The sequence below is a fragment of the Phaethon lepturus genome, unplaced genomic scaffold (assembly GCF_000687285.1).
Source record: "Phaethon lepturus isolate BGI_N335 unplaced genomic scaffold, ASM68728v1 scaffold10905, whole genome shotgun sequence".
Classification (NCBI taxonomy): domain Eukaryota; kingdom Metazoa; phylum Chordata; class Aves; order Phaethontiformes; family Phaethontidae; genus Phaethon; species Phaethon lepturus.
This window is the reverse complement of record NW_010542714.1, coordinates 57,546-71,353: the sequence shown is the minus strand read 5'-3', so window position 1 is coordinate 71,353 and position 13,808 is coordinate 57,546. Positions and strand designations below refer to the sequence as shown.

The 13,808-nt window shown below is 44.2% G+C and overlaps 1 protein-coding gene across 1 annotated transcript in view; it reads right to left on the bottom strand.

The window, feature by feature from the left end:
* Positions 1 to 3,278: 3,278 nt before the first annotated feature.
* LOC104621600 (nuclear pore complex protein Nup93-like) overlaps positions 3,279 to 13,808 on the bottom strand; it is a 31,970-nt gene continuing 21,440 nt past the window's right edge. The window contains 7 exon segments of the mRNA XM_010288125.1: positions 3,279 to 3,512; positions 8,566 to 8,694; positions 9,474 to 9,557; positions 9,931 to 10,048; positions 11,605 to 11,635; positions 11,638 to 11,722; positions 12,944 to 13,060. Of these exon segments, the coding sequence (XP_010286427.1) occupies positions 3,402 to 3,512; positions 8,566 to 8,694; positions 9,474 to 9,557; positions 9,931 to 10,048; positions 11,605 to 11,635; positions 11,638 to 11,722; positions 12,944 to 13,060 (675 nt within the window). The 3' untranslated portion in view covers positions 3,279 to 3,401.

Here is a 13,808-nt window from a genome sequence, read left to right as displayed (position 1 = left end):
CTCTTTCCTCAAATCTTCTCTAGCAACACAAGCATGAGCTGAATTTGACTCCAAGCAGCGAGCCACCCTTAGGATGCCTCTCATCTACACCTGGAGGATCTTTACTGCTGAGCATCAGTCCCGGAGTAGGAAAAAGCAGATGGAAATATCCTAAATTTAATCTGCAGCATTCACCTGTACTTTTTTCTTGTACAAAGCGGTAAAGCTCCACCGACTTAGAGAAGATTTGTCAGTTTATACTAAGAATAAATGCGGCTCGGATAAACATCTGCAGCTCTGCTGCAAACTCTGCCTGGCAAAGCATAAACTTGCTCAGTCACGCCACACGTTGTCACGATTTTCAGTTTGAGCGGTGTGAGGCTGGCCAAGCAGGCGGAAGCCCTTTGTGCGCGACACGCAGAGGGAGCTCTCACTATGCCCTTGACGGTGCCACGCTGTAAAAGCGAGCATTACTCTCTGTTGTAAAGGGAGCGCTGGGCGACACTAGCTTTGAGCAAGCTGCTCCAGACACAACGTCAGGAGTGACATCCCAAAAAGCCCTTCTAACAGATGAAATGTTTAGAAAACCAAGGCTAAGCCTGCGCATTCTGAGTGCGAAGGTACAAAGGGTTATGAACTTCGCTCCGGCAGCAGCAGGTCTGCTGGTCAGAAACCCAAGGGAGCAGAACCAGGTTGTTCTCTCCAGCAGAATAAACGTGAGGTGGAGAGAAACCAGCGACATCTGGAAAACCACGGGGGTGCCTTATTCAGCAAAGCGCCAGTACGTGCGTCAGCATCTACCTCAATACAGCAAAGCCCTTAAAGTTGTGCAGAGGAGAGACAGGTTTGCCAAAGCCAAGCCTCGGCATGGAGCTGGAACCCACCGCTCTCGGGAATGTGGGAAGACGGATGGGCTGCAACATTCACAACCTGCACAGGAGCAAGAAGAAATCACAGGGCGATCAGCAAGAAATAATTTAATTGCCTGTGGCACTTTCTGTTATACCCACATCATCTCATGTCTTGTCCAAAACAGGGCTGGCCTTAACTTTCTAGGGCTAGTCCCAGGGCTCTGACTCCCTGAGGTTTGTGTCCTCTGTCTGTGCACCAGAGAAAGACCACCTTGGCTTTTCCAAAGTACGAAATATTTCAGTTTCCGCTTAGCTTAGAAGGGACCAGAGCCTGGAATCACAACCACTGAGCACAGAGGGAGCAAACTACACACAGCCATCAATTTTCTCTTTTATTAACACCCATGAAGGCTGAGAAGCACTGGCAAGCACCTACTACAGCCATCCTCAAAGGGCAAACAGAAAAAGGGTAACTTGCTGTTTTAAAAAGGTCCCCAGGTTCAACGTTTGACATCAGAAACACGCCGGTGAGGCAGCATGATAGCTCAGCTGAGCAGGGGACAGGCAAAAGACAGGAGAACAAGGTGCTGCAAATGGCAGCGGTAAGAGCTGAGCCCCAAAGGACTTCAGTCGCTGTGTGATGGGTGGAAGGGGCAGAGGGAATTACAGCGGGGAAGGTGGCCTTCACCCTTCCCAAATATAGGCTCCGGCAGACGCTGCCCCTCTCTGGCTCGGGTCAGTGGTTGCCTGAGGACAGGTACAGACTCGCCAGCCTCTCTGTACGTGAGGTGGTTTGATGTTAGGAGTAACTAGGGACAGGGGCTGAGCGCCAGCAGGAAAAGCACGGGAGCAGGGTTTACCGTGCAGGACCGTACGTGGGGCAGTCCTGGTCCCACCGGCACCCTGCGCAAGTGTCAAGAAAGACACCTTGCTCTGCCACCTACTCTTTGGTAAGCTGCTCTCTAGGGCATTGGATGCATTTTCACCTGAGGCATACCAAGAAGCATTCACACATGAATATGCCAGACACGTTAATAACCTAATAAAGCCTTCCACACTCTCCTGTTGACATTTTGTTAGGCAATTCAGTTGCACCACCCCCAGCCCAAATAACTCCTTGGTAACTCACCAAAGCCCCGTTGCTTGCAGGGTGATGTCCAGGTGTCTCTCAGCCTTCAGCTGAAGCAATCCTGGACACGTCACAGGACCACCCAGTGCCACACACAATCCCTACCTGTATCGGCCGGGAGCCCCAGCAGCCAGTTTGCTAATGCTGAGACACATGGTTTTGGGTGGCTTGGCACGCCATCCCTTTGCTCCCTGTCCCAAAAGGTTGACAAAATTTATGCCAACACTTCTGGTGGAAAAAGCAATTAGGCAATTGTCATCAAGTCAGTCAAATATCCTTCTATGCCATTAAACGCAGGCATTGTGAAATGGAGATTAATTCTCTCCCACGAGAGCTATTAACATGCAAAGGCTGAAATCAGCCCCTGCAAAGTCTTGTTGCCTGTTCTGCATCCAGAACCACACATGTTCTCCATATCCCAGTAACACAAACGACATGAGGGCAAGACAGCAGCAGTGCAGAAAGGCATGTTGCAGGGAGCAATAGGAGTAACCACCAATGTTCCTCCCATTTCATTTCAAAGATAGGCAGCTATATTAAAGAAAAAAGCTTATACTATAACATGCTCCCTGGGCTTTCACACCAATTTAATTGTAGCTCAAAACATTTAAAGCTGAGCATTTTTTAACACCCCTCGCGTCAGTGGGGCTCAGGTTTCCCACTAAACCAGCAGTAATATCCACCCACGCCCAACGCATACACTCGGACTTCTCTGGTCACAGCTTCCTCGCTTGTTCTGGTGAACTCTACATGGGATCATTGTGAATGCAACTGGCTAAAAACTCACGTATCGATCACAAAAAGTCTCTCCTACGAAACTATGCCCGTTTCCAATCCCAGCAGCTCCTACAAAGGCTTCAGCGGAGCTCCAGGATTTGCAGAGCCGTGTACATCTGAGACACAGAGCCAAGAGTTTAAACCTCGTTAAGCGTAAAAGAGTCTCTGCAGCACACAGAGCTCATCGGCACCGCATAAAAACATACACCACACAAGTCAACGTTAGGGACTGACAGTAGTGTGTCACGTGTGTGGTGTATCATAAACAGATTTTCAATATTTAACATGCATTCAGAAAACAAAAACGTCTAACATTTCCAAGCTGTACGTTCAGCAAGCATTAAAATCAAAGTTTTCTTCTCCACTTCCTCTTCTGCTATAGAATTGCTTGCTCACCTCCCTACTGCCAAGCTATGACTTCCTTCTCTGCATAGCCCATTAAATAATTAAGAATAATTTTCTAAATATAAACCAATTTAAAATAAAATTAATAAGAACATAAAACGGCAAAAATCAGTGAAAATGAAAATGTCAAAAACAAATAGAAATCAAAGAAATTTATTTCCATCAACAAAAATACAGAATACAAAATGATCCTGGTCCCACCCTCTGAACGTACTAAAGATGGGCACAGGTTGCTGCAACCCTACGTAAAAGCTTCTCTGCTAATTCATAAGGACCTCCATCTGCACCAGTCTTGCATTCGTGTCTCCCGATGTTCTGTAAGGGATCATTCCAGCAAACGTTATCAGTGCACGAGCCTGAGATCGAAGTTGCTAAAAAAAAAAAAAAAGAAAGTATAGTTACTTTAATATCAAAAAACCCTCACAATGAAAGCTGAGACATGAGTTAAACACTTGCCTTTTCAAACAAGCAAATGTAATCTTTATTTCTCAGAGCAGCTCTCTGGATAATGTGTATCTGCGTTTGGAGGGAAATCCAATTATTTCCTTTTCCAAACATTAAAATCATGTCGAGTTACCATTTTGCTTAAAAAAACCCCACTCCATTTACTTAAAATTAGCCAACAAAAAAGCATTTTCAACAATGTGGGGCATTGCTGTACTGCAGCAATCTCGTAATTTCTGCATGAAGTGGGTTTTCCCAGGGCAGCAGAATTCTTTCTCACCTTGCAAAATACAAAGTTGGCCCTGTGGAAATGCAGCATTAACATTTTCAAAGCAGAAGCCCTAGAAACAAACCAGCGGTGCCACATGCACCTGGAGGTCTCCAGCATCACCGACAACCTTAAAGGCTCTTCATTCCCTAACACAATGAAAGCAGATGTATCGAGTACATTCAGAGACCTTTGCCCAAAGCAACCAAACTCCTTCCTGCACACCAGAAGGCTACATAACAGCTGAAGGGATTCAGGAATGATTTAATTTGTTAAAACTATTAGTAAATTAAAAGGAAAATCATCCTGCTAACTGGTAGAGGTCAGGAGAATACAGAAAGCCCGATCCTTTATGGGAAACTGTGCAGACTGATTGTTTTGATTGCTCACAGTGTTTTTTTTATTAAATATTAAGCATCTCTAAATTACTGTACTAGAAAATCCCACTGTTCAAATCTTCCTTTAATCTACTGACTGCAGGGAAAGCTGAAGCAGCTTTGGTTGCTGTGGGCACGTGGATGGTAAGCCTGACAGCAGGAACTTACAAACTGAGAAGCGACCGAAGCCCATGACATAGCTGGGAACAGTTATAAACGCCATCCCCGATGCCCATCTGGGAAATTCTACCCCTTTTCCAGGGTGATGTTCAACCAGCCGGTTGTTCAATGGCGGCAGAAGAGCTTTGGAAGCTGATAATGGAAAAGCCAAGATGCTCATCTGTTTGTTTCAAGCCATTGTCTAAATGCTACTGCTTCAGCTGTGCAAAGAACCGTCAACTTTACACACAGGGCAGGAAAGTAAGTTTTATTTAGCACTGAGATCACAGCCATTTAATTTTCCGTTTCCATTCTCCTGTCTGAAGGAAAACCGTGACTGTCTACAAAGCCCAGTGGCCTGGCTGAAACACAGAGCAGAGTTCCCATCTTGCGCTGTATTCCAGTCTGGCTGGACGGATGACTACCTGGAACTGCAAAGGGCACAGCCAGCACAGCACATCAGCGGGCCGTCGGAGTAGGCAGCAAAACTGAGAGTGGCCCAACTGCTAAAACCTCCCAGGACAGTTCCCCCCAGCTGTAAGGTACCACCTAGTTAACACCAAGGCATTGGCTACTTAACAAGGCGGCCTGGAAATTACTCGTTCAGTTCCAGTCACAGTCAACACTTCTAGTCTTCTTCCACATGTTACACAGCGAGGTCGTGTAATTATGTTTGACCTGCTACTTTTCAGTGGAGGTCAAAACAGGTGACAGGTGAAAAAAAAGCATGTCAGGGTGTACGACTCGTTGGAATGAAAATATTAAGAGGAAAAACTCTCACTGTGACTAAGAAAGGCTGAGGAGCAGTGCGAGTTGTTGTTCCCTTTACCTTTTTGCCAGCAATGACACTAGAGCTGGTCTATTTTTAAAATCAAAACATGATAGATTGCAATACTTCAGGAAGAAGGAACAGAAGTTTGCAGAGGTTAAGAGCGGCCTGGAGGTCTAGATGTTCTATTGGCTGTAATTACTTAGTGAATGTTAGAGTCCTTGCAATTTAAAATAAGACCACAAATAAATAAATTAAAAGAAGAATTCCATTCCTTTCATGACCTAATTTTGCTGCCAAGATAATGCCCTTGGGCTGCTCTAGAGAGTTCGCCACCCCGGATCGGGGCGGGGAGCATATGACATTGCTGTCATGCCCTCATGGCATCTGGGTCAGGGCTGTCACTGCAGCCATGGTTTCTGGCACTGCAGTCCGGGCTCACTGCAGTCTCTGCCTGAAATCTGACAAAATGGATCAGGCCAAGTGGGACAGGACTTTGCTCCCTCATTCCCAAAACTAATTAATGTATATACATTAAAAAAATAAGAGACTCAAAACACAGCTTAGGTAATTTAATTCTGAAATAAACAAAATGCATAAAACTCCAGCTCCGACTCCAAACCTGATCATTTCTAAATAAAGCCCATTTCATCTCCCACAGGGGACAGGAGACATTCTAGCAGAGAGCATTACTGGGTTCAGGGGGCTCCAGAGGTACTATTCCTCTCCATCCTACCCTTGCTGCCGGGTCCACATTGTTCCTGACAAAACCCCTCTACTCCCCGAGGATCCCGCTCAGGGTGGTCAGCAGACCAGAGGGCAAATTCAAGAGCCGTGTGTTCCTGCTCTGGGGGACTCTGTTCCCTGTTATGTGGAATAAGCCTCAGACTTGTGAACAGCTACTATCTTGTGTTTTCAAATTCTTCTGATGAACCGAGGGATTTCAACCTCTCTGCTCCAATGGAGCTAGAGAAAATCCAGGGATTTCAAAGACCTATTCAAGGAAAGGTCACTTTTTGCTTGCACTGTCTGCTGGGCAACACACTGAGATTGTTAAAGCTTCTGGAAGAGCCCGATTTCCCCTAAAATTTGCTTCCCTGTGGAAAAAGGAAAAGCTGCCTTTCTCCCAGGGAAGTTCAAAAGAAAAATTCTTGCCAAGCACAGCCTGCAGAAGCACATATCTGCCATCTCTGTTCAAGTGAACAGGGAGATTTTGCTGAAGAAACACCCCTCTCCTCACATCTGAGATGCCCTCATTTCTTCCCACCACTAAAATCCCCCAAGTTGCTTCCCAGACAAGAAAACTGCAGCGATATAGATTCCCTGCTCCCGCAGTCTTGCGGGAAATTCTTCAGGGTAAGAAAAAAGGGGAACACGGGCTAGAGCTATTCTTGCCCTACCTTCCGTGTGCCCGTTCCTGGTATTCTTCTGCGCATGCAGATCTTTAGGCAGCCGGGAGCTACAGGGCTGTAGATTTTTTTCTCTCTAGCTAACCCTAAGTTAGCAGATTTACGCTCCCTTCTCACATTACAGCCACATAGCTATTCTCTTTATCACCTCCCTGACTGCAGAGACAGCAGGCACTTGTCCCCTCTGATGGTTAAGCACAGCTTTTATTGCACACGGCAGACAGAGATCCACGACTCGGAAACCCTGTGTCTCTGACACCACTGATACCCTGCTGCCATGAGATACCACCACAAGGCCAGAAGCTTGATTAACACAATTTGAAGCCTAAAAAAAAAAAAAAAGAAAACTTTCAAGGGTTTTTAGCAAAGTACATCATCAACTGATCTCCACAACTTTAACAGCATGATAGTGCAGAGCACGTTTATGAAGCATGCTCACACTGAGCATGCTGTTGATATGATACGATGTCATGGTAGCTTCCTTCTACACAAACTCCTGCCAGCAAAGTTGCGGATCCCATCACCATCGGCCCAATCATCTTTGGTTGGCCACGGTCACGATATTCATACTGAGATGACACCTGACAGCATTACACCCCTATGGAGGTGGTAAATGCTTCTACATAAGGCACAAAACTGAAATCACGAAACCAAAATAAACAGCTCACTTGGAAAGCAAGGAGCTAAGGCTGTTTGCTCAGTGCCAACCTTGTGAACACACAGAGCGGGTAACAGATTGCGTTAGCCTGGTTCTTCTTCGCAGGTGCAGAACTTAAGGTGGGAGAATCCCAAACAGCATGCATCCTTCTCCAGTGTTGCCGATCTAGAGTACCAGCGTAGCTGGCAAGGCAGGATCCCATAGCTCACACACAGACTGTACCCCAAAGACAAAAGCTGTATCATTACTTGAGCCTTTCACCTTCTGATGTAATTTAAAAAAGCTACTAAGACTTTTACCAATATCGCAATTTACAGATCAAAGGCACTTTTGCAGGTGACTAAAGCCTGAAACAAAGCTGGCTGTGGCCCAAGTTGGTTTTCATTCTCAAAAGGAGTTGATATTTATCTCCTAATCTGTAAGATGGGATGAGTGATTCAGCCTTGCTTTTCAAGTGCCTGTGGCAGCTTTAAGTTAATGAGAACTACAAGACCAGACCTGATGACAGCTAAGCAGAGAACCTTTCTGCTGAACACAGCATGTTGACAGGTGAGTGCCCGCAAATCTGGCTGCGCCCTTCAAGTGGCGCCTATTTTGGGGCTTGTGGAAGGCGTAGGCTCCTATCAGTGGATGGGGGAAACGCTTCAGCACCAGCTCTAGCGGTGAAGTCAAACCCGCTGTTGTCAGCCATTTAAACAAGGCAGCCAGACCAAGCACCACCACACCTGGAAGCTGCCCACTCTGCTGCAGGGGCAGCAAACACCACCAGCAAACTGCTACAGCCATTCATCAAGCAAATCTACTTGAGCATCTCTTGGTGTGTTGCCCAAGGACGCTTTGAAAGTGTCGGCCCACATCCCTACAGAAGCATGTCGAGAAGAGGCCTCAAGGAAAGCCTTTCCACCAGATATCAGTTTTGCATGAACTCAAATAAAATGGAGTCGAGATCAGGTTCTTGAAAAACAACAGCTCAATTGTCGAGGCAGCAACAGCAACCATCCTAAAGACACTGCACTGTCCACATCCGTTCTATTTAAGATTCCACCAAGAAGCAAACTGAACACTTGTTTTCTCTTGCTAGGTGGATATATAGTGTAATATATCCTAATTAGCTCAATGCTGTTTAGAGCAATATCCTTTCTTTACACAAAGCTGAAGTTATAAGAGACTAGTCTCAAGACTAAGCAACTGCGCGAGCTGAATAGTCCAAGACTCTAAGTAACTGAGCAAGTCAAAAGCAAAGACCATTTGAGATTCACAGTTATTTGAAGCCCAATCCCTTGAAATCAGGGGTAAAGGAAGTAGGAAAACTTGTCGGCCAGAGAGGATTACAGTCTTACCGAATCTCTGTCTTCCATTACCCGCTGGGGTCTGGCAGGAGTGGCTGGGCTTGTGCCTTTCATCCTCTTATACTGGGTGAATAGAATATTCATGGTTGCAAGCAGGACCTCAGATAAATTGTGTCTGATCTACACAAAAAAGGGGAAAAAGAAAAGATATATTGTAATGAAGAGCAGGTTGACGGAATCATTACCTTTGCTATACGACATCAGAAAACCAAGCAATGATAGCAATGGTTGATATTTACTCATATAACAGTCATACATGTAATGGTTACCTCTGCCACAACTGCATCATCTGGCAAAAAGCATTACAGAGTTTTGGGACAGACATGCATAATGGCTGCACCTTTATATTTGACAGCAACAGTTCAGATAAAACCCAAAGTCCCTGAATACAAACAAAAAAACTCCAAAGCACCCAAATACACAGAAACACTGTCTAAAAGAGAAGCATTACCCTCCAGTTAAAACAGTTCAAGAGCAATAACAGACTTCTGTTAAGCTTCACATGCTGCATCTGCTAATAGCCAAATACCTGAGCTCCTCTAATCAGAGGGAAGGAAACACAAGAACCTACAAAGAGCATGGAAGAACTAACACAGCAGCACAGTTCAAAGTTCTCAATATTCTAAATTCTTGAATCAAACTCAGTAAATTCAGAAAGATTCAGATCTGCAGACGCCTTCTGCAAAATGGAGACAGGATTTCTGGGCAGGGAATTCTAGCGCTCCAAAGAACGGCACCGAGGAGAAAAAGTTGCAAGCCAAGAGTCTACTTGTATGAATGCAAAACAATTACATCCTATTTCCCCATTAAAGAATAAGAATAATGAGATGACAAGGTTTTCAAATCCTTTTAACAAAGCAAAAGGCTTTTGGAAGCTAGAACCAAGAGACATTACTTACTTCATCGCTGAAATTCCGGAAGGCAGCGACTCTCTCCTCTACGCAATCTTGGCTAAGAGGTACAAGCTTTAGGCGCTCAATAATCTTCAAAAAGAAAAACGGGAGTCAGGGTAGATAATCAATGTTCTATGTACTGAATACTAATAAACTATATTTTTGAAGTGTTAATGAAATGCTCCTGATTCAAGAGAAATCATTTCATTGTTATTTAGTGGTTTATCTCTTCACTTTGTTGAGCAGCAGAACTATTTTGTTCAATGACTACAAAATAGCTCCAGAAAGACCTCCTTGATTATCGAGCAACAGGAAAGAAACACATTTTTGAATTCCTATAGCATTGCAGCACCTTCTAACTCATCAAATATAATTTTTTACACTAAGTGATGTTATTTGAGACATTCTGGGCTTTCAAGGGCATTAGGAAGGCTGCACTTCAAACAGAACTCTTGAAACTTACATCAAAGGCCCTGTCAATGTGACCAGCGTGATATTCATCGAAAAACGTGATTAAGTCTAGCAGAAGATAGAACGTGGAGTCAATGGATTTCTTTGCACTTATCCCCTGAGCTTTGTACCTGAAAGAAATTGTTTTACAATTTTATTGTGCAAAATGGCAACCATTTATAAGCATCCACTTGCAATTCTTGGAAGTGGAGACATCAAGCACAAGGACAGAAGGCATCTAACAAAGCACAGCCTCAATTGTCCTTAAGAAGGAGGCAGAATTTTCACAGGTTGTGGCTTTTTGCTTTATATACTGTTATTCACTTTTAGTCTTCTATCAAATCCAGCATGTGTTCCCTTTTAAATGATTGTACTTCCCATATTCGTGGGGAAAACAGTGACAGAAACCAGAGACCTGCAAGGCAAGCACTGTACAAGCACGTTTAACACGCTGTTTTACAGCGGACAATTCTCCAGCACAACTGGCTGCTTCAGGCAAGAAGTTAAGACTTTAAAATGGATTAGGTGCTTCTGCATGCTCTCTCTAGCTACGCTTGCTAGGAGATGAGTTTAAGGGCTGTCTGCTCTCGCTCCCAACAGCACAAGGTCAGAAAGGAGCTCCTTCCTCAAGGTAATAGTAAGAGTGGTCAAGTGCATGGTACACACCATGCTGCTGCAGAGGAGGAAGCCAGATAGCCTCTTGGCCATTTCTGTTGAGCGTCTCCCCTGTCCCAAAAACATCACAAGAACACACAGGAGGAAAGCTGCATCGCTACAGTACTGCCTGCAGTACGGCACCTAAAGAAAAGCCCTGTATTACATTTAACTGGCAAGATGATGAACTAATCAGAAGTGTTCTGGCTTTGCAATCATGAAGGTTTGCGGCTGTAAAGTGGCATTATTGAACAGTAATATTTAGCGCGCTCTTACGGATCAAAACAACCTTTCAGAAGCAGGTTACTCCTAACTACTAGCTGCTAATGAATCTTGAGCACTGATGTCTCTCAAATACATATCCTAATTAGCACACCAACACTGCAGGTGACATTCCTTTCGGTCACTTCCATTTCTCTCTCTCTTCTAAACACCACATGGCACTTTCTTAAAGTAACGGGCTGTGGAAATGAGGTCCGCCAGTTACATTAGCCATAAACACACCTCAGCTTAAATGTTCCCTTTTTAGCTTTCATTAAAGCAGCAGTGAAATAAAGTTTTCAGGCAGGCACTGAACTCGCCGCTCTGCTGTTACAATGCAGAATTACTGGTTTTGTAGCGCACTCTCAATACTATTTCAAACAAGCAAGTTGCATGCAATGATTCTGCAACTGTTACATTTTGCTTTAAAAATAATCTAAGACATACAATTCATTATATTTATTGCTCCTTAATAGACTCCTTTTTCCAGTTGGCAATCCTGCAATTCCCTCAATTTCCTGATTCACCTACGGATAAAGCTTCTTGCCAAATTTACCTGACCTGCCCCTGAAGATTACATATCTGGTTTCAGTACTGCAAGCCATCACGAACAGGACGGAGTAAATTCTGACCTCTTCTCTGTCTTCCTGAATACACAGCTGTGGATGCCACAGTCCAGCCAGAAGATACAAAGTCAGGAACTAACACCCACTGAACTGAGAGTCCCAGGTCAGGTCCAGGTGAATCACCTAGTCCTTCCCTCTTTTCTTACCTCTCAGCAATGGCATGGGCCATGTTCTTTTCCGCTCTTTGTTCGACTGGGGAGTGCCAATCTGGGGAACGACGGGACTGAGGAGCTTGTTCATCAGTTCCAAAACTTTGTCAGGGTTCTGTTGGCATTAGAGTTACACACAAATAAAAAAAGCACGATGGGACTTAGTGTTTTGATCTCATTGCAAATGCAGAAAGGTCTCATGCAGTGGTGCCTAATGCAAACTCAGAGATGCCTCCCTCCCATAAAGACTCACGATCATATTAGCTATGAGCAACTGTCGTGGTTTAGCCCCAGCTGGCAACTACACACCACGCAGCCGCTCGCTCACTCCCCCATGGTGGGACGGGGGAGAGAATCAGAAGAGTAAAAGGGAGGAAACTCATGGTTTGAGATAAAGACAGTTTAATAGGTAAAGCAAAGCCGCACACACAAGCAAAGCAAAACAAGGGACTGGTTCACTGCTCCCCATGGGCAGGCAGGGGTTCAGCCATCTCCAGGGAAGCAGGGCTCCGTCACGTGGAATGGTTTCTTGGGAAGACAGACGCTGTAACTCCGAACGTCCCTCCACCCCTTCCTCCTTCTTCGTCCCAGCTTTCTATACTGAGCATGACGTCGTATGGTATGGAATATCCCTTTGGCCAGCCTGGGCCAGCTGTCCCGGCTGTGTCCCCTCCCAGCTTCCCATGCACCCCCAGCCTGCTCGCTGTCAGGCCAGCAGGAGAAGCTGGACTGTCCTTGACTGCTCAGCAACAACTCAAAACATCAGGACATTATCAACATTTTCTCATGCCAAATCCAACACATAGCCTCACACTAGCTTCTATAAAGAAAATTAACTCTATCCTGGCTGAAACCAGGACAGCAACATAATGCTGCTGGCTCACGTGTAAGAGTATTTTCCCCTAGTTTTCCTCTAAAACAGTGGCTATGGTTGTATCCACTTTTATTTCAAATATATTTCAAAAGGAAACAAGAGTACTCACTATAAAAAGCCCAACTATTTTAGACTTCAATTCAACATCTATGAAAATGGAAGAGCAAACTCCCTAGCCAGAATAAAATCATGCATGGGGCAATCTCTTCAAAAGACCACTTTAATCAAGAACCAGCTGTCTTAAATCAGAATTGGTTGCAGTGCAATCCATCTGGGTTTGCTCACTGAAACCCCTCTCCATGCAGCCAATGGCTCTGCTTTAACAGCAGCAGAAATAATCTGCTTGAATAAGGGCAATTCAATCTCCAAGATGAAATTTAACCTCCTAATCACAGGGAGAATGTTTGGAAAAAAAATGATGAATCAGGTACATATTTAAGGCAGCACATAGAAGATATTTACCTTTGCAAGGTCATAGAGTTTTGCAGCTTCTTCGAACAATCCTTTATTTTCTGCTGCAGAAGCCACTTTGTTAATAATGGGTTTTGTGTCACTTGTAAACTTGTCTATCACTCCAGGCTAACGAGGTGAAACAAAAATGAGAGAAAAGAGGAGAGAAATCAGAATGCTTAATAACTCCTGAACATTCTGTCAAGGCAATAAATATTTTACATGTTGGATTATGATTAGAATGGCCTGTACATTTCCATGGGAATGTGCAAAAGGGACACGTTAAAAATAGAAAGAGCTCTTGTGAGAGAGACTTTCTCCAAAACAGAGTCGGCACTGAGACATCTGTGTCTTCGAAGTCATTCAAAATGACCCAGATAACAGGTCACATTTTAAATTATTTTAATTGCTGATGACACATTACAGAGGAGAAGAAAACACAGAAGACTTCAGCATACGACATGCCAAGGTCTCCAGGGATGCTGTTTGTGTATATTGCCATGACAAGTTGCAACTGAAATCTTACACAGATAAATGAAAGGGTGACAAGAATTTTAAAAGAAACAATAAACACAAGTAGAATAAAAGAGAGGAAAGAGTCAATGGTATCTGGAATGGATTTTACTGTAGTTGAGGAGGTAAAAATACAACTATGACATCTAGAAGAATTTATTTTAAAACTAAGATTGCTTGTTTCACACCAAAGAAACACAAGAATACACTTACATTTAAAAGTAATTGAGTAAAAGTCAGTAAAACAGGATTCACCACTAATGGTATAATTTAAAAGCTATCTATCTTACAAAAAACTGTAAAATGAAAAAATATTTGTAAAGATTACCGAGTTACCTTGCTCTCATGTGTGCTATCTCACTGC